Genomic DNA, 27,460 nt, shown 5'->3' with positions numbered 1-27,460 from the left:
ATCTACAGAAATGAATATTAAAGACCGCTGGTTGCAGGTGTTTACTCTGTGAGAAGGAAAACAGTTAGAAACACATTCCAGGACTGTCAAGGGAGAGAATAACCTTACAGTGGGAAAACATGGCAATCAAAATGTGAGGAAAGTGGTTGTTTTAGATATAAATGTCAGCACGGTGTTCCTAGAAGACAAAGGACTGCTGAAGATGTTCCAGTCAGAAACAGCAGGGGAGACACTTAAGAAAAACGAGGATATTTTATTTAAAAACGGCACCAAATCACAGGGATCAGACTTTTAATACTTTGGGAGGAACTATAATTAGCTTTTTGCTGCCACCTCGTGTCAAAGATGTGCCAATGCATGTTTTCAAATTAATGTGACAAAATATCAAATGTCAAATAAGTCATGTTTATAAGATTAGAACATTATCAATAAATATATTTATGTTAATACATTACATTAGTTAATTACTCACAGACTGATGTTTGGAACCTTTATAATTATTTTCTGTTTACAGTTTATGGGAAAAGGACAGACCAATACAAAAAATATATATATTTCTATTTGAATATATGTATTCAGTATTATATAACTGTTTCAGGTTGAAAATGTCCATCAAAAATGTTCGATCTTTATTTCTACTCCACTAAATGTCTTTAGAAACAGTTAATGCCCAAACACTGTAAAGCATAATGCACATAAATGCACATTGGCACATAGACCTCTAATAAGAACAATGACATGATGCACCATCACAGATAAATTAAAGTACAAGCTTTGAGATCTGAAATAAAAAAAATATGCATGTAGAAGAGCTTAACATGGGATGAAGTTGTTATAGACTAATGTATTGCAACATTTGGATGTGTTAAATTTGAATAATCATTTGTTGGTAATGAAAGAACTCAGTATTTGTATTATATTAATTTACATATTATTTGACTATCTAAATAATCAGTAAATTTAATAATTTAACTGAAAACTATGGTGAGCTTTCATCAACAAATGACTAATAAATGACGCCTCTAATGATAAAAATCAAGTACCACAAATGTAATCAATAGCCGTGTATAAAGCTCCAACTCCACATAATAAAAAACTCTGTAAAATCATCCTTTTAGTTCTTACAATACATACAGAAAAAAAAAATTAAACACAGCAACAACATACAGTACGCTCCATATTTATGTTCCTAAAATACATCCATGTTTTATTGCAGCAGCTGAATCTCACATTGAAATGGTTTGAAAAACCAACTGTTCATTTGAGACCAAATAAAGGTTCGCTAAAGGAACCTTTATTAGTTCTCAATGATTACCTGATTCCCTGGGGTACAAATATGAAGTGGCACAGCTTTATTCTCTTACTCTTCCAAACGGAAAATATGAAAGGACAAGCCATTCAAGTTGATCCCCGGAAATCCGAAAATAGCAGATAAAAAATGGCGATTTACCTAAACTTAACCACATTATCAGGGCACTGATTGAAACAGAAGAAAACAACAAGAAGTGTGATAAACTATGCTTGATGACAAGCCACCAAACTGTCAGGAGGAGGGATCTCCAATCTGAGGAAATGGCAGCAGTTTTGTTCAGCTGATGATACAACTGCAATTATATGAATTTATTTGAAAGCCTTTTTCAACATCTGTGTCAAGGAGTTTTAATAAATAAAGAGGGTGTTGTAAATTACCACTTACAGGATCTCATTCTTTTTTTTCTATCTTGTTTTTAGACCATTAATGTTAGTACTTTTAATATAAAAGTAGCCCTGAGAGTGAGATGCAAAATTTAATCCCCAAGTCAGTTTGTGGCACAAACTGCTTAAAGCAAAATAGGAAAACAAAACAAACATTTCCCTCCCCAAAAATCATGCAAGATCCAGTTACAGTGTAAAATTGCAGATGATAATTCTGCATCTAATTGCAAAGTCCATCCATAACCTAAAAAATTATTATTTATGATGAAAGACAAACAGTGCACTTTTGTCACAAATCTCTACAATTCACAAAGCAAAGCACAACAACAATCCCCTGTAAAAGAGCTAAAGAACTTAATCTCATTCATCCACAAACTTACAAGCATCCGTTTTCTTAAAGTGCCCAGTTTCCAGTGAATACGTTCTGACCCGTTTGCGCTACAGCTGTGCCAATACCAACACTGGAGCTTTACAGACAGAGAGATGGCTGAGGGGTTCCTCTTCACAAAACTCCATCATCATGTGCATCGGTCTGTTTGTCCTCATCATCCTCCTTCTGAAGCTGATGGTACTTTCTTTTGAAAAATCCAAACTAGAGAGTAAAAAGATGGAGGTTACTTTGTGCTAATGTTAATCCAAGAAAAAATGCAGTTCCAGCACCCAGTGCTGTGCAAAGGTTTTAAATGACCCCTAATTTTTTTATTCTTTTTCTTCAAAAGACTGAAACTTTCTCGTACTACCAGGGCTTTGGTAGAGCAGTATTAATTTTCAATCTTTCTTCAGAGAGAATAAAAACAAGCTAAGAATGCTTTTGAAAGTTGCAGATCCATAACAAAACGGCCACCCAAGAATAATGTATTGATACCAGAACTTTCCTGCTTGAACGCAAATTCATTACAGAAAGATTTGTGTCAAATACCCAGTGAGACAGAGAAATTCAGGAGAAATGTTGTTGCAAGCAGTAGCCTGGAGACCTAGCAGGCCAGTACCTTATCCAGAGATTTAAACGCGCTACGTCTTAAACCTGTCTGAACTGTGGGCAGCCATTGCCTTTTCCTCAACCTTTATTGTTTCTTTCCTTAAGGCCACTTCTCTAAAAAGGCTATTGTAATATTCCTTTTGGAAATAAGTGGCTCAAATAAAGAAACACTATTATTTTTGGTGGCTGAGAAGTAGCCCTTTTTTTTTTTTTTTTTTTTTTACAAATTTCAACCATTTTTTCTGCATAACTTCTCAAAAGCTTATTTTAACCTGAGAATCAAGCCTCATCAGAATGCATATTCTAATTCATTCAATGTGACTGTGTATTCCTGATATTTAAGAAAAGTAACTCTGTTCATTCCCATTTATTGTGTTACCAGAGTAAGAAGCCATGTCTCTGGTTTCTGTAGTTCTCTATCATAACATCTATGTCTCTATGTCTCTGGCAACTATGCTATGTTTGCTATGCTCCAGTTCTGGATTTAAGTAAGTGTAGAAATAATCTAAAATCAGTGAGAAACTTAAAAATAACTTCAGAAAGCACAGAAAATAGCTGCTTGAGACTGCTTTAATAAATTGCCGAAGGTCTTTTATAGTTAAATATATATAAAAAAAAAAAAACGGCAAAACTTTTTCAGGATTTTGCTCAGTATAGTGCAACATAGGGAGGTGTTTCAGTAGAATGCCAGTTTTCAAATAGTTCTTTTAAATTACAATGCATACAGATGCATCATCCAATGAATATAAATAAGCTTCATCTTGTTATTTTTTTTTTTAAAGAAGATACATTACATGTAGTTTACTCTAATTTACTCCTATTTACTCGGAATTATCACAGTTGCTTTTCCATCAACCATAAAAAACATGTCCCCAGTGATAATCTTCAGTATTTTCCATAATTTTTAATGAACTCTTTACCTTATACAGCAGACCAACAACCAGAGCCAGCAGCACCAGACCACCTATGGCACTACCAACTATCACACCAACTGGAACATCGGCTTTCTCTCCAGGTTTGCTGACAGGCAAAACCACCTGGACACAAAGAGGTTTTGGCAAGGTCACTGTAAGATCTGTCTCCAAAGAGTGCAGACAAATAAACTTTAAACTTATGTTTTCTTTGATGTACAGTTCCCACAAATAGAAAATGCCTGAATAATCCCATCCTGCATGAGTAAAATTTCAAATGCTGCAGTTTCACATGAGGTGTTTTGTTGTGAGGTACAAACAGAAACATCTTAATGTGAACTTACATCCAGATGCTTGTGTTGGACAATGAGAAGATCCGGTTTGGAGGTCTTCACATCCAGGCTGGAAATCAGATCTATGCTCTGATATGAAGCCTAGCACAGGAAAATTGTGGATTTAAGATATTAGTATGATTTCAATTATCAGTAACATAAAAATACATTTGAAGACATATGAGGTAGAGATTTACCGTAATAAATGTGCCATTCCAGATTCTTGTTTTAACCTTTACCAAATAGTCACTCTTTACTTCAGTGTCTTTAAGGATGCATTCTATTTTCTCACATTTTGCACTTGTACAGTCCTATCAGGTGGAAAAAAAAAGAAACAATAAAACGATTATAGCAACAACAAAAAGGAGGAAAAAAGCAGATCAATTTGGCATAATCACCACAGGAACTTCATCTACATGAAAATCATACTGGCAGAAAAAGGAAATTTACACATATTTGTTTTGTAAGTTCAGCCCTAGTGGTTAAAATAATAAGACTGGACTAAACTACTGCATTATTTTTCTACTGCATTGTTTTTGTATTATTATTTTGTTCTAAAAATCATATAATTCGAAATAGGTCATAAATGATACAAAATGTGTGTCCTGGAAATAGTTTTTACAGTGGAGTAATATGTAGTTTCAATAAGCTGACAGATCTCATAGAATCACATTTAAAGCGGGAAGCACTGTGTTTGCTACCATGTGCTCAATACGGTAAATATAAAAAAAAGACATATTTAGGATTTGATACTTTAATGTGAACATGCAATCGGAAATATCATAACCACACCATTAAAACAAGGTAAACATTGAACAAAGGGAGTCACCAACTTACCAGTGTCTTTGTACCTTTGAGATTCTCGTCTCTGAATGAAACCGTCTGGGTTTGTTCACCAATATGTGGGGGATTCTTTAGGCTGGTGGAACAGCTGATAGATCCTCTCTGTTTGTGGACATGACCATCAGTAATGCAATTATCAAAACCCATTTACTGTAAATTATATTGGCAAAACAAATATGCATGTGGTGGTATTTTCATTATTACAGAATAGGAGCACTCACAGCTTGTGGCTCCACGCTGGTTAAATACAGGAGCGGATTTTCACCTTTTGTTTTCACTGGCAGACTTATTGTGAGAAAAAGGAGGCTGAGAGGGAACATACCTATTGAGACCTTTGAACACATTTTGCTTTAGTCATTAAACACAATAAAATGAGACAATAATCCTGCATAAGGTGGATTTGCTAAATGTACCTTCACTGTAAAGGTAAACTCCGGTCCTATGTCATCCAGAGTCTTCACCGTGGTTACCACTTGATTGGTTGATTCTGCCACATAAAAGTTGATATTTGACTCCCTGTAAAACAACAGGAAAAGTATTTAACGTATTTCATGATGCTATTCTTTAATTTCATATTGCTGATAAACTGAGAAAAAGAAAAAAAAAAAAACAGACTCACGTGGACAACACAACTCCTGTGTCAAATTGCACAGGAATGGATATTTGCACAGAATTGTCGGCAGGATTTTCCTCTTTTCCATCACTGAAAATCATATCATATCAATCACTCGTCTCATTATCATCTCATGAATGTTCATTTAAAGAAAGTCAAAGTGGAATTAAAAGGATTTCCAGGTCTTTGTACCTTCTGGCCTCAAATTTCACAACGGCTTGGTTTTCCTGAGAATCAAAACTGTAATCAAATGTGATCTGAAAGTTAACCTGTAATGAAATAACAGGGTGTTAATCATAGCTGTTTGAGAAATTAATAATGACACCAAATCCAGCTCAGAAAACAGTATTTATATTTACCTCTTGGTCTTTCTTTAACACTGCAACTCCCACCTGACAAGTGACTGTATTTTTTAGCGTTGATGTGCATTTGACTTCATCTGTCTGCAAATACAAAGTGCACACTAGACAATAATATTTATAGCTTTATGTTTTATTACCATTGACTTTGAACACTTAACTCAGCAGTATTCCAGTGAATACAAAGCAGATTTTGTTTAGTTTGCTCATAACAATACAAACATGACATAAAATGGCCAATCATTTGTGAACAAACTCAAATACACAGAAACATAAAATACTCACAGCCGTGGCAGAGGAGTAGAAGAGGTTGTTGGAGAACACGGCAGAGACCTGTGTGTTGTATGCGTTCTCGTTTTTATTCTTCACAACGACTTTGAATTTCAGCTCTCGGTTGTTGGCGCTGAACAGAACGGGGCTTGAGCTGTAAAAGAAGCGCACAGAAAATTTGATTGAATCTGAATGCGAAACACTGGGAAAGCACAGTTTTTAATTTTTTATTTTGTGACAATTGAATAAAGCAGAGGGAGTAATAGGAACTGAGCATACTCCGCACATTCAGAACAAACACAGAGACCAAAAAAGCTCTTAAAAGCTGTGGTAAGCTCTCTCTGAAACTGTTGCTTTCATTTGAATTAATTCAATGCCTTAGTCAAAATTGGCACTAAATACTTGAAGCTCACCCTCCAAATTCTTAACAGACTTTAGGTCTGCAGACTCAGAAAGTTTGATTTTCCATCTGTTGACCTATTTGTGTGCTGCTTTGACCGGGCAGCTGGAAATATTATCCTGCTGAAACACTGCAGTTAAGCTGCAGTGTGTTTTATGCTACAGAAACATATTTTGAGCTCTTTTCCACATCTTTACCAGGACTGCCAGTAAGCATGGAGGCCGCTGTCAATCTGTACTACTACAAGGCTTCTTGTCATATCATAACTGGTTTACAATTGCTGTTCTGGTGAAAAACAAATTACAGGGATTTAAGGCTGTTATTAAAAGAGATGCTTCAATTTGTACCAAAGGAATATGTCAACACAATGTTTGAACCCATGACTCATCATTATAGTTAGCACTTTGACTGCACCTGCTGCAGGACAATCATGATGTAACAGGAAACAATTATACATTAATCATCACAAAACAGTCTTTTAATTATTACTTAGATCCTCATTGGGTCTTATTTCGATGCTAATCAGTTGGAGATATAAGTCAACAACCAAAGCACTTTGGTAGCAGAATCTAAATAGGTTTGAGAGATGGAGGATCTCTGCACACCTCCAGCCAATGAGAGCAGTAATTGTTAAGTCAAGTGTGCTGTACTATATAGGACTGCAGTAAGCTGTCATTCTTACCTGGACCCCTGCCTGTCCGCCTTCACTTTCAGCTCCAGATCATTAACACACAATTCATCAGACCCACAGTCTTTAGTAAAAGGGATCTGAAACAGTGACGGACCAATAAATTCAGCTGGACGCGATGCTGCAGTTTTAATTAGGAAACTAATTTATCATCACGTAAACATGTTTTAAAGCTTCTTACTTACAAAGAATTCAAAGGCTTTTGGAGAAAAGCTGTCGAGGACAGGGTTGACGTCTGGACTTTCTTGCTCAACTTCTACTTTCAGACTGAGGGAATTTACCAAGTCTGGTGTTTCCTGTTTGATGTATTAAAAAAAAGAGCAACACAAGTCTACATCTCCAGAATAGGAACAAGAGAGGCCAATTATACTCAAAAAGATTTGACGGTGAACACTTACCTGAACATGAACCCTGCGATCTACACATTGGGATGTGGAGGATACTTTTATCTTCTCCTTCAGGTATCGTTCGTTGTTTACTTCAAACTGTCCTCTTGAAGTTACCCGTGAACCCTTCAGGTCAGCGTCCAGAGTCAATGTGTAGGACACATCTGAAATTAAAGAAACAAGATCAACAACAACAAAAAAAAAAGGAAAACGATATTTGAGACTCAAATATTAAATATTGAACCCCTCCAAAACGTAGACATTTTGGCACGGATGTTTCTGAGAATTACTTGGACTATACACAGCTACTTTTGAAAAACAAAAATGAGGCTGGAATAAATTGTTCCTTTATTATTTACACACTTTAGACTTTGACCCATAGATACACCCATCCATCCGTCAAATCAAATACATTTTTTATTTGATTTCGATCAAAAATAAAAGTGCTTTAAAACTATGGCTATTTTGCAAAACCCACACAGTCTCTTTAAGGAGTTTCTGAAACTCCTACTTCAGTACATCCTCACAACAATGTTTCTTCATTATGCCATTTTCAACTATTCATAGGAGCAATGCACTGAGAAGTAGCTGGTATGACAAATAAAACACATTCATAGTTCCCCAGGTGTTTGCTAATTGCTGCTGCTGCTAGTTTGGAGGAGTTGAGCAGGGAGTGGGTGTTCTCTGAAGCCAAAAAATAAAAGGAATGCTTTTTAGTCTATACATGACACGACATGCAACTTTAATTTTAAGCACGTCCTTCTTAGTTAGAAATCCTTGAAGTTTGATTCCCAGTGCAATGACGTTTGGAAGTAGGAGCTGTCAGGGAAAACGTTTAACAACTTTAAGGTGTTTTTATAGCATTTTGGAAGCACTTTGCTCTTACATTTTTAGAAACTCCTTTATTCCTCCTTTATTGCTTGTTTAATCTAAACATTTCTATCCTAACTCCATTAGTTTTCCAAATCTGGCTCTTGTATGTTGGATCTATTTCTTTTCAGCTTACTTCTAACCTACTTTGTTTTAGTAACAGAAAGACACATTTTAATGAAACAAAAAAGCTAAAGATAAGTTCTTTAATAAAACTGCCTGTGAAAAAAAGTAGCGTAGGTCTATTTGAAGATACAGCAATATCCTTCCTCTTAATGTTTTTTTGCACAGTCAAATCTATTGTTTAAAGTTACTTTGAGGAATCCAGCTTACCTACGGGTCCTACAGGATTTGTGGGTCTGAATGAAGCACTAAAACAGATGTTCACGTTGAAGCAAGAGACTTTGCGTCCACTACTGTCACAGTCTTTGTTTAAAATGTTGATTTTATCCGGTTTGAAGGAGGCTTTAGCTGTAACAACTGCCACTCCTCTGGACCTGCAATCAAAAGTAATATCAGTTGCATGTTCGCATGTTCACAGTGTTCCCACACAACTTTTTTCTGGAACTCACCAAAGCTGGACAACGGATCCGTAAGCACCAACGGAGATGTCAGGAATGGTATCATCATTCAGGTCTTTATTGCTGTCTAAAGATCTTCCAAAAAACTGAAGTTGAGGATTCAGTTTGGAGCCTGGGATTCTCTGTGAAACAGTAAATACAGTTAAGTCCAACACTAGTCATACCTCTGGTCAAAATAGGCTTAAAATTATTTCCGAATAGACACACAATGATACCGAGTTACTGTGTGGTACCGAACGTCAACGTTCTCTTGGGAATGGCCAGGAGCACTTTATCATGCCACATTAATTTTTGACAGTTCATTTCTTCAGTCATAAAAATCTAAATGAATCCACACTGACTTTATGTAATTCTGGTCTTAAGAGTTGTGTCTCAATCCAAAGGGAGGATGAGTGGCAGGAGAGTTTCAGAGTAACCTGACTGTCCATCCAGCCATGAAAGAGCTGGAGTTGATGGACCCATCGGAGCAGAAACACGGGTTGGTTGTGGAAACTAAACAACCTGGTCTGAGACATGAAGGCAGCCTTCCAGACTCTAATCCTGGAGCTTCAGCTGTTGGAAACTGATGAATAAAAAACTGGTTCAGAATGTGAATTTGATTCTTCTTTTTTTTCTCTCCCAGTCCTTCGCTCTCAGATTGACAATCTGTCGGATTAGATACTAACCAATATCTAAGGACTTTTTGTGGCACTTAATGAGAAATGTTTTATAACAATTATTCATTGATTACAACCCAAAATTAAGCCTCTTCCCCTTTTCTTTAAACTTTTGAAACATAGGTACACTCTTGACATGTATTCACCCTTAATTATTTTTTGAAAAACATTTGGCTTCACATTCCTGACACGTTCTCTCCGAGTAGTAGAGAAGGGTTTAATTAGTGTCAGTATGTTTGTGTTTATCTTTGTGTCGTATTGAAATTAGTAGTAAATCAGTCTTAGTCTGTTTGTTGAGTTGTTGTTTGGCTGCATTAATTATCATTTCTCATTGATTTTTCTAAAACAAATTTTTAGTGGGATACATTCTGTGTATGCAAAAATCTCCTTGCTTTCATAGAAGTCATTAAATGTGGAGTAAATAAAAGCATCCTTCAGAAATACTTTGAACATGTTAGGAGTGGAATTTTTTCATGCACATTGAAATAGTTAACAAAACATACTAGTTTCACACACATAATTTCAGCTCCAAAGATATATGAATAAAACCTCTACTCTTCGTGTATTTCTTAAACACAAAAGTTGTGTGTTGTACCTGTGAGAAGTCTTTTTTCAGACCCTTGTTGTAGCCATTGTAGATGTAAATCACACCCTTCCCCTGGTCCTCCAGGGGGGCTCCAACCACAACATCACTGAATCCGTTGAGGTCAAGGTCAGGAATGACAGAGATAGCAATTCCAAAACGAGCATTTTCATTTCCAGAAGGACCATTGAGGAATCCCTGCTCACTCAGTATTCCCTTCAGAAGAAGAGACAAGCAAAGTGTGAGACTTATGCACCGAGGATGAGACTCTGGAGTTAAAAATGCTAAAAATTTAGAGATGATTATTATCATTTTTTTAATCATTGTTACCTTGGTGACAGAGAATAAGTAGACCCTGCCTTGTTCTTTCTTCACCTCATTCATGTACATGGGCGCTCCAACCAGAAGCAAATCCGTCACTTTATCGTCGTCTACGTCCAGTGAGCACAGGACGCTCCCAAAGTACGACCCAATCTGCAATGAGTTCCAGCTGCTTATCCATCACATCGTAAATCTGATCCGGTTGCAGATGAAAGTGCACATTTTCCACTGAATTTACTAGGTGGATACATCATTCAATCTCCAAACCTGTTTCCCTCTTTCTGTATCCACAACCGCCGGTTGCTTCTGGGGGTTCACAGTGTAGATGATCACTTGTCCGGAATGGTTGGAACGAGGAGCTCCAGCTACAAAATACTCTGTAGACCCATCAGTCAGCGTGGTGAGAGCATAACCTGCCCAGGAGAACAAGAAAAAGATATACTTATCCAAGTGATTGTGTTTTACTATTTTTACATTTTCCTTTCCTTTGTATGTTTGCTTTTTTCTTGTTTTACGTTGTGTTGCACATGCGACAAGCGATGCTTTCAGCATGAGGGCAACTCGCGTGTAAAACATACCAATGTGCCAGCAACCCAAAGGTAAACAGCAATGGAGGGAGGAAAGAGATGCCTGTTTTACTACACCATCACCATTTTGAGTTTGTGCCAGCTAAATATGACAATGTTAAGGTTTGCTGTGCACTCTATGCAGGTGGCAAAGTTTTGTTTAGTTTTAAAAAACAATAAGTTAAATTTAAAGAAACATTGTCAGTCGCAGTGTGACACAGAAAGAGAAAGTACCACCAGGTAGTCCCAAGCAGACAGCAACGACTAACAAACCTGGACTTCTGTGCAAAACCAGTAAGTGCTTTTGTTTGTTTGTTTTTTAAACAAGTATTTTCATGTTTAGAAAGGCTGTGTTTATTTTATTTTTATTTTTTTTATAAAAAACATATTTCCTGCAGAAAACAGTTTTTAAATTAAACTTGAAATGCCTGATGAACATTGTTGATGCTAATTTTACAAAAGCACTCTCTATAAAGTGAATATTTAGCAAGACTGGTTGTTATTTTTAGATTGAGGCAGCAAATTACCTTTTCATGGCGAGTATCCAACACTGCTTCTTTTTCTAATTTTTCCAAGTTTTTTTTTTTTCTCTATTTGTATTAAAAATGTTCTATGAAAAAAAAAATCTAAAAGCCTGACTTTTTGATAAAATATTTCTTGTTTCTTGTTGTAAATGATTATTTATATCACAGAGAAATAACAATACTCCAGTGAACATTTGTTGAAATCTCACATTGAAATGAAACTTATCCCCTAATCTTGAACAATATTTATGTGGGTACTAGAAACATTTAGCTGCATTGGCCATTCAGTCATCCAACACATCTGTTAAATATGAAGACTGAACTGCAGTCTTCATATTTAACCATATTTAACCATATTTAATCATATTTCTGTACCAGAAATTGTATTTCTGGTACAGAAATACAATTTGTAGGATGTGGCAATAAAAACCTGAAAAGCGTACCCAGCAGCGAGCTGTGATTTCTCTCTTGAAGCGTTCCCTGAAAGGCGGAGAAAGGGAAAATAGTTGCTACAGATCCTTTCTGATGGACAACAGTCCCACTCCAGGCGTATGCTCCCACTGCTCCCAGCATCATCATATCCTAGAAGCACCAGGGAACCAGTAAAACGTCATAAACATCGACACATTGTGGTTCCTTCATTTACCAGCACAAGAGTTTCCAAATAAAACGTGACTAATTTAACTAGAATGAAAAAAAAAAGTAACACTGAAGGAAAATGGTTTTTAAAGCTGTGGCGGTTCTCTAACAAAGATACTGAGCCTCTGTGGCCACATTAATTCTCCTTTTAACAAGCAGAAAGGACCAAATGGAGATAGATCCACTAATAATTACTTAATATATATTTCTTCTACAATTGTATTATTTCTGTACCTGCTGCTTGGAGTAGTATGCACTGAATCCGACCTGGGACATCTCCATCTGGAAGCTATCTCCCTCTTTTCCGGTACCTTAGGCAAACAAAGCACAATAGAGAAGTTAAGAACAGGACGGCAGATCAACGATAGCAATGAAATGTGCACTTTCCACTTCTCATCTCTGCGGTTGTTTCCTACAGAACATGTACATGAACAGAAAAACAAAATGGAAACAATATCCACCCTCTATGTTGAAGATGCGTTTTCCTAAAGTCCCAGCGATGGTGGAAAGGACTGCTTCTTCTGACACATTGAAGAAGTGCTTCTCTGTGGGCTCACTGGCAATCGATTTGATTTCCTGGATGAGATTTTTTGTATCTATGTTGTTTCTGGTGTAGTAACCCAACACCTGAGGAGCAAAAAGGAAAAACTCAACTTTTACATATTGATATAGAATTAATCAGAGAGAAACAACAATAATCAATGCAAAGGTGCAAGGTCCATCTTTCAACAGGGAGATTATTTTTTTAGGTTTTGTAATACCTATAATTTTGTTAAATTGTATTTTTACAAACTGAACAAGTGTAGTCAAATTTCTCTAAATTTTCTTCAGCATTACATTCTACTAACAAAAAGCCTCATTTTACATTTTGTGTAAAATGAGGCTTTTACACAAATTTACCAGGAAGTACCAGTTGCAATAAGCAATAAATCAGTTAATCAGATGATTAATTAAAGAAACCTAAAATTTCTATTTGCATGATTTATTGTTTTTCTATTTCAACTAAAAATTGGATGACAAAAATCTTCAGTCTGGTGTTTAGGTTTAAATTAGCCCCTTTTTTTTAAAAAATAATTGTGTCTACAGAGACAAATTTTATTTGTTGTTTTATTTGTTTATTTTGAATATTTGAAATGTTTTCCAGCTCCAGTGTTAAATGTTCATTAGAATTTAAAGTTTATTCATTTTTGAGAATGCATTCTTCCATTACCAGGGAGGTCAGTAAATTTGAAGCCACTGAACGCATTCCAAGCTTCTTATTTTTCTTGTTTTAAAGAGTCATCTGATGATTGTCTGTTTGAAATCTTAACCTATTCAATATTTAGAGTACACAATAACTGATCACATACCGCAATACCAAATCGAATGATGCCTTGCTTGTCACACTCAGCGATGACGCTGTCTCTAATGTAGTTATCGTGCGACTCCCCATCAGTAACGACCACCATGACTTTAGCAGCTTCAGGTCGGCCACCGTTGCTTGCAGAAAAAGCTTCCTTACTGAGGTAAGGTTACAAACAAAAGACGTTCTTACAGTAAGATAATTCAATTCAACCATTTCTTTAGCTCCGATTCACTATGTGATGCCAAGACACTTTACAATGAAAAAACAACATAATGAAAAATAACGGTAGCCCTTTATGTGATGGGCTGTGCATAAGACTGACATGACACTGTCATAAACATGACATAACACCTATTGTGAACAGGAAGGAGTCTTTATGAACGTTTATGACTGTTGTCATCAAGTGTCATTCGGTAAATAATGACACTTTTAATGCAAAGTTGGTACTTTTAGTGGACTTTTAATGCAAAGTTTAAAGCAACTTTGCATTAAATGTGTCATAATTTTCCAAATGTCTATGACAACATTCATAGAAATTCATAAAGACTCCTTCATGTTCATGACAGGTGTTATGTCATGTTTTTGACAGTGTCATGTCAGTCTTATGCACACCCTGTCAAATAACTGTCAAAGTGTTACCAAAAATAACCCTTAAGAAAAGAAGGAAGGAAGAAATGACCAAGCCACTAAGTTAAGAAGTAAAAAAAAAACACAGACTCTGCATGTATTTTAAAAGAAAAAAATGTGTTTACTGTCAAACCAACCTGGCAAATGAGATTGCGGCGAAGGTATTGGTAGAAGTGCCATACTTCTGTCCGATTTTGGATGCTGCATTAAGCATCTGGCTCCTGTCTGTGTAACGATTCAGTTTGAATTCAACCTTTTGGTTATCACTATACTGAATGACGCTCATCTATTGTGAGATAAAAAAAAATAAAATAAAATGAAAAAGAGCATTCAAGAATTGTCGTAACTCAATTGCGCAAGAGTCACCTGTGTACTTTGAGGTCCGATATCTAAAGAGGGTATCAATTTGAGCAGGAACTCCGTCATTGGTGGCCAAGGATAAATGCTGTTTGAGCCGTCCAAAACAATCACAATGTCCATCAATCCTGTACATTCTGTAGATTAGAGGGAAAGCTGGTTAATGCATCATTAAAAAAGATACAACACTCTAAAAAAATTGTCTTTAACTTTTACTGAGCCACTGGTTTAGGTTTTTTTTTCATTGACAAAAGCAATATTTGTTTGATGGTATTTTGCACATGCTAAAGACATGACCTTATGGTGTCCAGCCTTTTTATTTAGCACTGTTGGTCAAGACTGTGTAAGTTTTGACTAAGATACAAGTATTTTGTGATATTTACAGGCCTGCTTGTGTAGTTAATAAGGTTAGTATTTCTGTTTACAATGATTAGTTTTTAAAAAAAATTGCCTATTAAGTTTCCTTGAACAGATTAAGAAAGGACTATGAACTCTACAACACATGTTCATTATATATATATATATTTTTTTACACATAATCATAGATAATGGCATTTTAGTCTGGTCAGTTCTGTCTATTTTAAGCTCCTTTCAGGATTAGCTGTTTTCTGTCACTTTAAATCCAAATAAACTGCAGCTGGCCACGCTCCCCAACCCAACATTTACACCGATACCTGAAAATGGCTGCAAACAGATGTGCAGCCATCTGTTAGAACCATACAGAACCATACAGCTTTGAAAAGCAGAAGTTGAGCCTCCTGCACAAGTGATAGGGCTGCTTTTAGAAGCAGTTGAAACCAAAATGAAAGTACAAAAAAATGAGACTAACTATCTTACATCACCAAAGAAGGACAGATGATGGTTATTAATAATGGGGACCTGAATGACTTTTGCTCTGAAAAAGAACTAGCCTCCCTTAGGATTTCTTCTTCACTTCCCTAAGCTAAACGCTAAGTTCAGGACTGAAGCAGGAGAAAATAGCTTATAATGTCAAAGCTTAAAATTCACGCAAAGTCTTTTCTTTAAATGTTTCCTCTCATGCATCCAAAAAATAAGCTGTTGGGTTCAGTAACTGTTGTGACTGAGAGTTGTGAAAAACAAGAGACAGATTTGTAATAAAGTGAATACAGGGAAAATACTGCTTACTCTGAATGGCAGGCGAGAAGGCAGGTTGAGGCTGAAAGAGGGGGTTGAGTTTCGAGCAAATTCCTGGATAAAAGTTCTGATCGCCACACTGCTGTCCCCAAAGAGGACCACACATCTGCAGCAGGGATGACAGAAGAAGAAACAAGAGACCTGATTAATACATTTACTTGGCTTCCACAGCAGCCAAAAGGCTCCAGAAGGATGCAGTGAGTAAAATTATGTAATTAAATAAAAGTTTATTTATACAGGACATCTTTTACAGTTCTGTTGCTTCACAAAAACACAGAAAAACACAAAAACAAAACACTATACAATCACGAATGCCTACCATAAAAGTCAATTAAAGCAACAGCTTGGAAATATTTGTCTATTTAAGTCCTGAAAAGGTGTGGTGAAACACTAAAAGGCTCTAAATTTATGATCTAAGACAATGGGAAGGGATGTTTATTTGAATCAAATTATAGGAATGTTCATTGTTATAACTGCTGTCATTAGGTGCTGGCCTGTAATGTTTGTACATTAAGCTGTGACTGGTGGGCAGAAATACTGCAGTATGCTACCTAAGCAAGATACCACTTCCTGTACCCTGGTTATGGTGTGAATGCTTCTATATCTTTATATACATCTGTTTCTTTTTCCTGTGTATGTTGGTTTGGTAGTGTCATTTAAAAAAAAAGTTCATTCCCCATGAATTTCTTCCCATTTTCAATATTTACAACAACAAACTTGTTTTCTTGAATGACAGTTTTGAGTTCAATTTCTACAAACAAAACAACAAAATGTGACATTCATTTCTATTCAGCTCCCCTGAGTCAATATGTTGTTTGACCACTGTTCGCTGCAGCTATTTTGTGGTACATGCAAAATAGCTCAAGCTTAGGCAGATTAGACAGAGAATATGCAAACACATCAGTTTTTAAGTGTTGTCACAGATTCTGAAAATGACTTTGAAAAGTCCATCCTAATACATGAATTTGTTTTGATTTAGAGCATTACATTCTCGCTCTGGACTTTTGTTTAGGATCATTGTCCTGTTGAAATCGCAGTCTCAAATATTTTGCAGCCTATTTCTTCCAGGCTGCAAAATAGGATTAGCCTGTATTTAATTGTCTCAATTTTCCCATAAACACTGATCATATGAGTAGAATAGAATAGAATAGAATAGAATAGAATAGAATAGAATAGAATAGAATAGAATAGAATAGAATAGAATAGAATAGAATAGAAACTGCCTGTTTTGGCATCTTCAAAGTTGTGACATGCTCTTCCCAATTTTTAAAAGGATGAGCTGAATAGTGCTCTGTGAGATGCACAATACATGCACAACAACAACAATAACAACAACAACAGAAAAACTTACCAAAAAACCATGGCCTGTATGGTTGGGAGCAAGAGTCAAACCCAGAGACATGTTGGTGTTGACACCTGTAACATCTGGAATTGTAACAGAATCTGCGAGGGGAAAAAAACATAAAAAGGCAAAATTAGGAATATGTTACATGAATTGCTTTGATTCATGTAACATCATGAATCAAATGATTCATGATTCTTAAGAAATTCTTCTTTCTTAAGAAGAATTCTTTCTTCTTAAGAAAGAATTGTCCTTCTTTCTTAAGAAGGAAAATTCAAAGAGAAAGATTTGTAGACTTCATTAGGCATTTTTTGAGTACAATGGAGAGGGTGGAAGTTAAACAAAACCCTGAAGTTTACCTTGAAGGTTGAGCTTATCACATCTATTACTGGATCCCTGAACTGGACACTTGTAAACATCTCCCTTCCTGTTGTCACTCCAAGGAGCTCCAACCAGGAGCCTGAAGAAAACAGGATTATTAATCACTAAACCTCCAATAACAATGAACTATTATGACTTCATTCTTACTTGAAAATGGGAATGTGTTTTAATAAAAACAATGTAAAAATACAAGCTTACAAATCAAGCAAAAGAATGTGTCAATTTGCGATCAGAAGGGATCCAACCATCATGCAATTTTAAGATAAAACACATGCTAAGTATAGTTAAGAAACTGAATTCTGAACAAGATTCCTCCAGGATAGTCGGATCCTCTTAAAGTTTTAGGGAGTGCCTCGATCCTGTCAGGACCTGGAGCTCTCACTTGGGAAATATTCTTCTCTAGTTCTTCGATCACGGCAACAGAGAGAGGTCCAAACTGCATGCATCTGCAGGCGATTATAGCAGTGTTTGGATACTTCTGTGCAATCCACACCATGCATTCAGAGCAGAACTAAATAAGAAAGAAAAAACATCTGGCAGGGAGACTGAACGTCTTAGTAAGTTCTCTTTACTGCGTATCAGCATATGGCAGAAAATTTGTCATATCTTTCCTTTTAATTCTCTGAGATAAAGAAATAAGTTGGTGCAAGTAACTTCACCATATCTGAAACTAAATAAATATCCAAAACTGTAAAAAGTGACTCTTTGAAGACTTGATGACAGGAAACATTACGTATACTGGTGTGTCATAGGGGGGCTTACAGTCAGAGACTATGATCAGAGGCACTGTTTTTTTCTGAGTTACACAACAAGGAACTCCTCCAGACATTAAATTACTCTATGAGTGTGACTGACTGTACAGACTGGGAGTGTCACTCTGGCCTACAACAAGGAGTTTTTACTGCCGCTTAGCTAAACGTTAAACAGTAATGTGGTATATTGCAACATGAATTGCAAGAAGAAAGCAATTCATGTATTCTCCCATGGCTTTTATGTGCCATGGGAGAATTAATAACATTTAGTGACGATATCAGGAAGATGATCATGGAACTGTACACATACGTGCAAAACCCAGATGACTCAAGGTACCACATTCATCTGTTAAAAATATGATATGCCAGTGTAAACACCATGGAAAGGTTCTGTCTTGTTCGTGTGTTTTGGTGTGGAAAGTGTCAATCAACCACAGAGCAAAAGAACAAGAACTTGTGAAAATAGGGTTGCACACAAGGCTAAAGAAATGAATTTTCATCATACCACACACTCTGTGGTCTACTGATGGAAGAACTTAGTCATGACCTGTGAGTGTTTATCTGGTGATCTTCACAAAAGACATCATGAGGAATGTAGTAATCTCTAATCTGTAGTAAAATCTCTAAATAAACTGGTATTTGAAATGGACTATGCATATTTGTCCATCCATTTTCTAACACCCTTTTCCCTAATGGGGTCGGGAGGGTTGCTGGTACCATATATATTATAAGTGGCAAAATATCCCATGAAAATCTTTGTTGACTGAGTTGAGAAGGTGTGTGTGACCAAGGCAGCCTACAACATGAAGTTTCACCAGTTTCACCAGTTCTATTCAACCCACTTCATTTGTTTTGTTATACTCTGGTAGCTCAGAGTAGGAATGATTAAGGAAGAAAAAAAAACATCTTCAAGCTCACTGGTGGAGAACTGCATTCATCAGAGTGATAAATGCATTAAGAAATGTACTTATTTGAAGACATTTCTTTTTTTTTTCACCAAGGGAGGCAACGATTGTGTAGCGTGTTGTAAAATAAATAAAAACCTGTAAGATCAAGTGAAAAAATGACTAATGAGGTCAAACTTTGGTATCACAAAAAAAAATAAAAGTGGCTGAAGTGAATAAAACTGATGATGATCCAAGAGTGTCAAGACTTGTTTGCAGTGTTGAAAGACAACCAAAAACCGTGTGTGCATCATTCTGCAGGCAGCAACAGGCTTTCATTTCCAAACTGAGAAAAACTATCCCTGACATGAAGCAGGGGTGAAGATGTTTTAAGTTCATCAATACTGATCGTTCTGCATATTTATAAGTGTCATTCCCGTTTTACTGTTTTGATCACATTAATGAAGTTCTATGAGAACGCTCTTAAAATCTTTTGGACAGGATAACTTAAAAATCAGTTTAGAGTTTATTGATCACATTCCTACCATTTGTCCTGATAGTTTGGTGCTTGTTGGACTGTGTAGCCAAATTCATCAGAAGCTGGGCCGAGGAAAATCTTAGCTCCTGCGGTGCCAACATTGAAGGACTGCAATTGGCTAATCTTGTCAGCTGGTAGAAGAAACAGAGAAGGTTCCATTAAGACTTATGAGACTCTTACAGTTCTTACAATGCCTTGAAAATTTATCCGTAGCCATTTTTTTGCACATTTTGTCACACTACAACCACAAACCTTAGTGCATTTTATTACACAAATGGGGGAATTTGTGCAACAAATAAGAGGCATTTGCACTTAACATCTTCAATATCAGCAAATAAGATGGAATGCAGATATTCACAGTTCAAGAAGGAAAATCTGTCAACATGACATCTACTGGTTTTGTCCTTCACAAATCTACCCTATATGGAAAAATAGCAAGAATAAAGTTATTGTTGAAGAAAAGCTATAAGTTTCATTTAAAATTTGCCACAAGCCATGCAGGGAAAATAGCAATCAAGTAGAATAAGGAGCTCTGGACCAAAGTTTACATTTTTTGGGCTGTGTACATGGTGGAAAATGAGCAATGCATATCAACCACGCATTGTGCTGCACATATATGGTCATATATGTGCAGCACAATGCTGCACATATATATAATGTCTTGATGCATATCAACCACGCATCGTGCTGCACATATATGACCATATATGTGCAGCACGATGCGTGGTGGTTTTTCTTCAGAGCTTTTTCAAAGCTGGGGCAAAGCTGGATGAAGCTAAATACAGCACAGTCCTAGAAGAAAAGCAATTAAAACCTGCAAAAAACTTGTGATTGAGACATTCACCTCGCAGCAGGGTGTGTACCAAAACACACAGACAGCTACAATAGCAGGTTTGGGTCAAAGCATTTATGTGTTAGAGTGGCCCTGTCCATCCATCTGACTGAGAATGGCCGGCTCTGCAGAGCAGAATGGGCAAAATGACAGTTTCTACATGCAAAGATGAGAGAAAAATCATAAAAAGATTTGTGCAAAAGTAAAAGGTGAGCTTGACCAGCCGCATGCATTAAATAAATAAATATTATTTTAAAAAATAAATTTTTTTGTCTTTGCAAGTGTTCAGCAATTTGTATTACCTTATCAAAAAATGCAAATAAATAGATAACAGGTTTTTAATAATTTTGCAAAAATATATTGTCATATATTGTCATAATCATGCCAACCCATAACTAAAAATTGTCATAGATTGCTTCCTGAATTTTGCTCTCTTAAGAGAGACATGTAAAGCCACCACTTCCCTCCATGAATCAAAAGTGGGTTAATCTTGCACAGTAACAAAAAAAAAAAATAACCAACACCTGCAAAGCCTGACTCAAGGAGGCAAGAAAAAAACACATACATGGAGATTATTCATTTAATGACGGCTTCTTGGAATAATAATCAAAAAGGCTCCCAACACCCTCAGGTAGAAGCAGGTTGAGTCCTCCTGCTTTATCAGTGTCACAAGCCTAAACAGGCAGAGCTGCGCTCCCCTCTGCAATCACCAGGACCAGGAATGTGGATATTGAACTCGGGAAAACCTTCACAAACAGCAGCCCTTTCCTGCCACGCCTGTTTTTACCTGCAGCGCGCACACACACTCCTTACGCAGACTGCGCCTTTTTACTTTATTTGAGTATTAGAAACAATGTGCTCATAGCGAAGGACAGTATCTGGCGGCATGTCTACGACTTATGAAGCAGTAGTACCAGCGGAAAACAGAAATAGTGGAACTCTTCGCCACGCGGATCACAATTCAAGTTGACCAACACATATTAGAAGTTAAAATAAGACATTCATAATCAGTTAATGAATTTTATACTGACGTTCACTCGATGCGAACAGAGTCTATTAGAGACCAAAAAAAAAAAGCTGCCATCAATTTCATAATAATTAAAACTCAAATCCTTAGAAAACGATAAAAAAACTAACTTACTTCTTGTAATCACATGCAAAATATGGGAGCTCGACAATGCGATGCTTAAAAAGTAAAAAATTTAATGTCGAAGATAAAAACAACAAAAAAACAAAACAAAACGTGATTTATACTTACAGATAACTACTATAGCAAAGAAGATTTTCCTCCAGACGTGATCCATCCCGGTCATTGTTTCATGTGTTTGTGGTGATCAAACAATGCCTCCGAGCGCGTCAAAGGCTCGGCTCCACAGCTGTGACGAACCGGATATGTTTCCCTTATAAGGACTCGAGCCTTCTTTACTGACCTGCAGGCACAAACTTCGCAATAGCTTGTTCTGAGGAGAAAGTTACTCATTCAGCATTAAGGAGCAGAGAGGGAAGCTACAGGTGAATCAAACAACAATGTTTACCATTGTTTTATTCATTATATTTAAGTGTGTGTTGTAAATTAGACATTAAGACAAATTGATCTTATTGGACTAAACGTCACACATTACACAGAAAGAGTTCTTGTATCTTACAGCCTTTTACCAGTCTCTGTCACTATGGGAACTTAATGTGTCACAGATCTCAGTGAGATAAAGATCTGGGGTTTGATTTTCACCAGAACTTTCTATTTATTACTGTGTTAGCCAGTTCTTTGTGGTTTTACTGGTATTTTTGAGGAGGTCATGGTCATGTTGCAGACATCAGTTCTGGTTCACCTTCAGTAGCTCTATAATAGGAGGTTAAACAGGCATTTAAGTAACATACGTTTAAGTAGCAGTGACGTAGAGTGACACGCTGTGAGAAAGACCAACAGTTATTTTCCTCTCGCTGGAAAAACAACTGATGTAAGACCTTTCATTAAACTGAAGCTGGGGCGGTGAAATTTAACTCTCAATTAGTGGTGCCAGTTCAAAATAATAATTTGGAAAGAACTTTAACTGGACTTGTTGCTCAACAGACACAATCAGCACAGCATGTTGTATAACATACCAGCGGCTTGTGTGTTAGTAACTTAGATCAGATAGATGGGACTAGATTTATAGATGCATCTTTGGCAACAGTTTTAACATCAGTTGTAATAAATTCTTTGCAGATTTCACACATAATTACCAGTAAAGCAACATTTGAGGATTCAACACAGATGCTGAAGGCGGTTTTAGTGTTTCTCTGTGGGCTTCTTAGGAAGTCTCAAAAATAGCCTCCATGACATCACCATGGCTTCATACATTACACAGAAAGAGTTCATTGTGATCTACGCTTGTGGAATTTGATGGCAACATGGGTCAAATGAAGAATTATGGTGGGAAGTGTTTAGAAAAAACCAGACGTTTCATGGTTGTGTAATATTCAGAGGTGAGTTGTGTTTCAAGGGCTATGAATACTTTTGAAAGGTAACAGTAACAGTAATAAACCAGGAGAATTTAAGCTAGTCTTGAAACAATGAGCTTGCGCCTTCTTACTTTGACATCGCAGGGAAACTGAGTCTGTGCATTTCATCACTCAAATAGCAGATGAACTCATAGCACGACATCTAAAAGTCTGTCTTATTGCTACTTTAATTGTCTGTCAAATTTAATAACATTTGTTCCACTCTCCCAGACTCTGAATGCTGCCAATTGACTTCCAGTTTAACAGTCTTGGAGCTTTTTACTTGGCATTGTCTTTGAGGTCAGAGAAGTGACTGCTGAATAACTAAGAAGATTACAACATCATTTTCCAACCCCGCCCTTTGGAGCAGGCCACATCAGATCACAGATTGCAGATATTTCAGTGGATTTATAAGCTTCTAGAGGCTTTTCACCCCACACATTTTAAAGACTTTCTTCGGACATGTAAGAGGATTTGTGAACATTCACTAATTTATCCACCCGCCGGCTTCTTTGCCGAATTAATAACAGATTCATTTTAACCCACTCCTCCATTATCTGTATCTGCTTATCCTTGCAGGGTTGTGAGGGAACTGGTGCCTACCTCCAGCGGTCATTGGGCAAGAGGAAGGGTTCACCCTGGACAGCACAACACAGACAACCATCCACACTCACACCACAGGACGATTTAGAGAGAGCAATTAACATGACAGTCATGGTTTTGGACTGTGGGAGAAAGTCAGAGATGGCAAACTCCACGGGTTCAAGTCCCATGCTGGGATTTGAACCCATGAACTTCTTACTGCAAGGAAACAGTGATACCAACTGTTCAGCTTTGGGGGTAAATGTTTATTCCATCCCCTGATAATTTTGAATAAATTAACATTGTTTTATTTTTTATTTCAATCAATATAATTTTATCTTAATATTTAATGCATTGTTCTTAATAATTGTTGATGTTTTGTGTCTATAATCAAAAATGAAACTGTCAGAAAGAAATTGTTAGCAAGAGTTAAAAAATACAAAATTAACAGGGATTCAGATACTTATTTCTTCCTGCTGTATATTACCAGCACATTGCAACAGCACTGACACTGAAGTTTGAATGCATTGTGAACTGAAGTTGTTTCTGCTGTGATTCTCTTTTGGTTGTAATTCAGATTGAGGATATGAGTCATGATAAAATCTCTGTACAGTTAGAAACCTGAGCAATCTGAGTCCCCCACTTTGAAAACACACAGAAGGACAAATATAGAAAAGAAAAATTCCCTTTTTAGCAGAAATCCAAGGGAGGATCAGACACAGAATTAAGGAGTTCTCTATATCAACAGATCCAGGAATGAGAAGATGAAAGAAGCATGTAAACAAATACCAAAATTTAAGGACAGTGTTGCCTAAGAAGAGCAAAACAGAAGATAATATCTTTTACACTGCTTTTTAACTGGTTTTACAAGACAAAAAAATACATTTTAGATAAATAATTGCACAAGTCTGTGACATGTACTCTGTGCATTCCTATTAAAAACAGACATTTAACTGAGCCAAAATTTCTGTAATGCAAAATTAACTATATTAATGTATACATAAAAATCTGCAAAACCCTGTTTAAATAAATGCAAACTGGAAATTAAATTCAGCTTTACACATTTAAAGCTGAAGTTTAGTATAATCTTACGAAGTTGTTAATAAGGATTGGACATGAAACAAATATTTTTTTTTTTTATTTTCGGTCATTTTCATCCAACCAGTTTTGTTTCTGATAGGAACTGAAACAAAAGATAACAAAATCACGTAACAGTATGATATGATCAATATTACATCCTACCATCTTGGTACAATTTAAAACTTACTTTATACCTAACTCTGTCAGGAGTATGAATCATTTTTGGGCTTAGCTTCATGGCACCATAAAGACAACAATAGGGGAAAGTATGGGACAACAGGCACATTAGAAAAGCCAGATTGGATATTTTTCCAAACTTGAAGAAAAAATGAGACTGAAAAAGATCAGAGAAGCTGCCAAGCGGCTGTCAGCAAAAGTGGAGGAGAAGCAACAACTGGTTAGAAATTCATTGACACTGATGAGTGATGGGTGTAGTTGTGCTTCACTGTGCAACATGAAGAATGGCTAGCAGTTAGTTGTAACTACTTGCTAATAAAAACACATAAAATATCACTGGTCCAAGTCCAACTATTGCTTAATTCTGAAGACCCTTCCTCCCCTCTACTCTGGTATTTTTTTTTTCAGTTGTGATTCACACGTTAGTCATTGACTGAACAGAAAACCTTGAGCATTCCTAGTGTTTTTGTGGAAGTGTAGCAAAGCAGTTCCTGGAAAAGGCTGAGGTGATTTTCTGAATCTTATGTTGGCAAACTGACTCACCTTTCTCTAAAAACACACAGATTCAACAGCGATGTAAATCTCTCTTCTTTCAGAAGGATCCACATTGCTTAGATTTAAATGCTACTTCCTTTAACAGCAGCACCATTGTTTAGAGCTATTTCCTTGAATCATATAGAACAATCCGAGGAAGAATCTTAGAAAGAATGCTGAAACAGATTAGACAGGAAACTTTGTTCTTGCTTGCCACTTGGAGTGTCATCAAAAATCCCCTCTGAGGCGAAACCAAAACAACTTCATGTTGGTCAGGATGTTTGGAGCCCTTAAAAAACCCACTTCATTATGTAATTCAAATTAAACCCTATTCACCTGTATTATTAGCCACTGACAGCATACTGACTGACATGGTTCATTTCTTGAAGTGAATGCCTTTTTCTCATTTTGTTACATTACAACTGCAAATAATCTGTGTATTTTATTGGGAGATATTTGGTTTTCAAACTGTTTAAAAACCAAATTGTAAAACACAGAAGCACTTTTCAGATTATATATAATCTGAAAAGTGTGGCCTTCACCTATATTTAAGCTTCACAAGGAAATACTTGGAGGAGCCAACTATTGCCTTGTCTTTTGGGTATTTGTTTATGGGCATCTACAGACTTTTCCTATTCACCTATAAAACTCAATTTGGAGAAGTCAGTTTGGATGAATTGTGCAAGCAACAATTTTTAATGACTCTTTGTCTCTGGTGGGCAGCCTTTGCCCCAGCCTCAGGTCTTTTGCCACCTCTACTGATTTTCTTTCATGATTTTCCTGTATATATCTCCATTAATAGTCCTATCAGCTCTGACCAGCTTTCTTGTTGCTGTTGAAGAACAGCATCCCACAGGATAATGGACCATGTGTCAACAAGGAGAATGTTTAAGCAGAAGGGAAGTTCTAGCTTTCTACCAGACACATTGTTTTTGGGTCCCAAAATGTTTAATTTTGGTCTGATCTGACCAAAACAACTTCTCCCACATTTTACACGGCCAGTGTCAAACTTTAAACATGACATGAAGATATATTTTTAAACACACTCAGATCATTAAACTGATTCTTCTGACTGAGCTGTGAATATCTGCAGGATCTCCAGAATTTCCATGAACGTCTCGCTGATTAATCCCGGCTTCTCCTGGCCTGTCACTTTCAGTGGACGGCCATTTCCTGGTGGGTTTGCATCTGTGACACTCTTTTCTTTTTCAGATTTCAACAGTGCTCCGGAGATTTTTTTTTTTTTTTTTTTACATTGCTTTGAACTATTCATAATGTCATCTTCATGATGCTGTTTTTTTTTCTCTAATGTTCTCTAACAAACACCAGATGCCTTCACAGAAGAATTGCTTTTATGCTTAGATTAAAAACCAAACAGGAGGCATTTATTGACTAATGAAACAAGTATCAAAGACAGTTGGTTGCACTGAATTTAATTTGGTGTGTGGTAGAGCAGGTTTCTTATGAAAATTGTGTATTATTTTAATTTCACTCCACAACAATTCAGTTCTTTGTACAGTTGTGCCAAATGAAAGCCCAATGCAAGGCATTAAAATGTCCACCATGTAGAAGGATGTGCTCCTCCTTCTTCAGCCCTGCACAGACTAAGCGAAAATGAAAGTAGATGGCCTGATGGTTGGCTGGATAGCTGGCAAGTTGCAGACGTTTCCAGTCTAAATAAGATATTTTTTAAAATAATTTAAAAAACAGAATCATCTTATTTAATAAACACCACTATCAGCTGTCTTTTATATACTGTTCAATTTCTAGTTCTATTATAACTTTTTTAACCTAGTGGTTGCAGCGTTTAACTGACCAAAATCTAACGGTGCAGAGCAAAGCCACAGAAACATCACAGCGCAGATAAATGCAGAAGTGGAGTTTATGGTGGTACATTTTTAATCTTTGTCGCATCTGTTTTTTTATCCATTGCAACATTTACAGTATATGTGTGAAAAAGAGATCAGATAAACTAACCTTGATGAAGATGAGCTGATTTGGAAATGTTTCAAAGGAATGTTCTCTCAGGAAGACATTTCTGATTTGCTGCATACTGTGGAGAAATTAATGGAGATGTACAGGAGCACAACACACCCACACCCACGCATACACACACACACACACAAACACACACAGCTAATCCCTCTTTCACTCTGATGTGCTGAGCATTGAGAATC

General features: G+C 36.5%; 1 protein-coding gene across 1 annotated transcript; it reads right to left on the bottom strand.

Annotated features, from left to right (window-relative positions):
- Window positions 1-233: 233 nt before the first annotated feature.
- Window positions 234-27,382, bottom strand: itga2.2 (integrin, alpha 2 (CD49B, alpha 2 subunit of VLA-2 receptor), tandem duplicate 2). Its single transcript, XM_007563542.2, has 31 exons — window positions 27,261-27,382; window positions 21,688-21,859; window positions 19,605-19,728; window positions 17,402-17,502; window positions 17,052-17,143; window positions 15,692-15,806; window positions 14,555-14,682; window positions 14,326-14,474; window positions 13,566-13,716; window positions 12,678-12,843; window positions 12,451-12,527; window positions 12,021-12,159; window positions 10,755-10,900; window positions 10,497-10,640; window positions 10,179-10,382; window positions 8,919-9,049; window positions 8,680-8,843; window positions 7,489-7,640; window positions 7,276-7,386; window positions 7,085-7,170; window positions 6,018-6,156; window positions 5,733-5,816; window positions 5,566-5,642; window positions 5,380-5,463; window positions 5,174-5,276; window positions 4,982-5,092; window positions 4,755-4,862; window positions 4,115-4,228; window positions 3,930-4,019; window positions 3,595-3,711; window positions 234-2,287 (listed from the first exon to the last, which is right to left on the bottom strand). The coding sequence occupies exons 2-31, from the start codon at window positions 21,740-21,742 to the stop codon at window positions 2,198-2,200; spliced, it is 3,552 nt and encodes a 1,183-aa protein (XP_007563604.1). The 5' UTR covers window positions 21,743-21,859; window positions 27,261-27,382; the 3' UTR covers window positions 234-2,197.
- Between the last annotated feature and the right edge of the window lie 78 nt (window positions 27,383-27,460).

The sequence above is a fragment of the Poecilia formosa genome, unplaced genomic scaffold (genome assembly GCF_000485575.1).
Source record: "Poecilia formosa unplaced genomic scaffold, Poecilia_formosa-5.1.2 Scaffold148, whole genome shotgun sequence".
In the NCBI taxonomy this organism is placed as follows: domain Eukaryota; kingdom Metazoa; phylum Chordata; class Actinopteri; order Cyprinodontiformes; family Poeciliidae; genus Poecilia; species Poecilia formosa.
The sequence above is the reverse complement of the archived record's forward strand: the minus strand, read 5'-3'. Positions and strand labels throughout refer to the sequence as shown.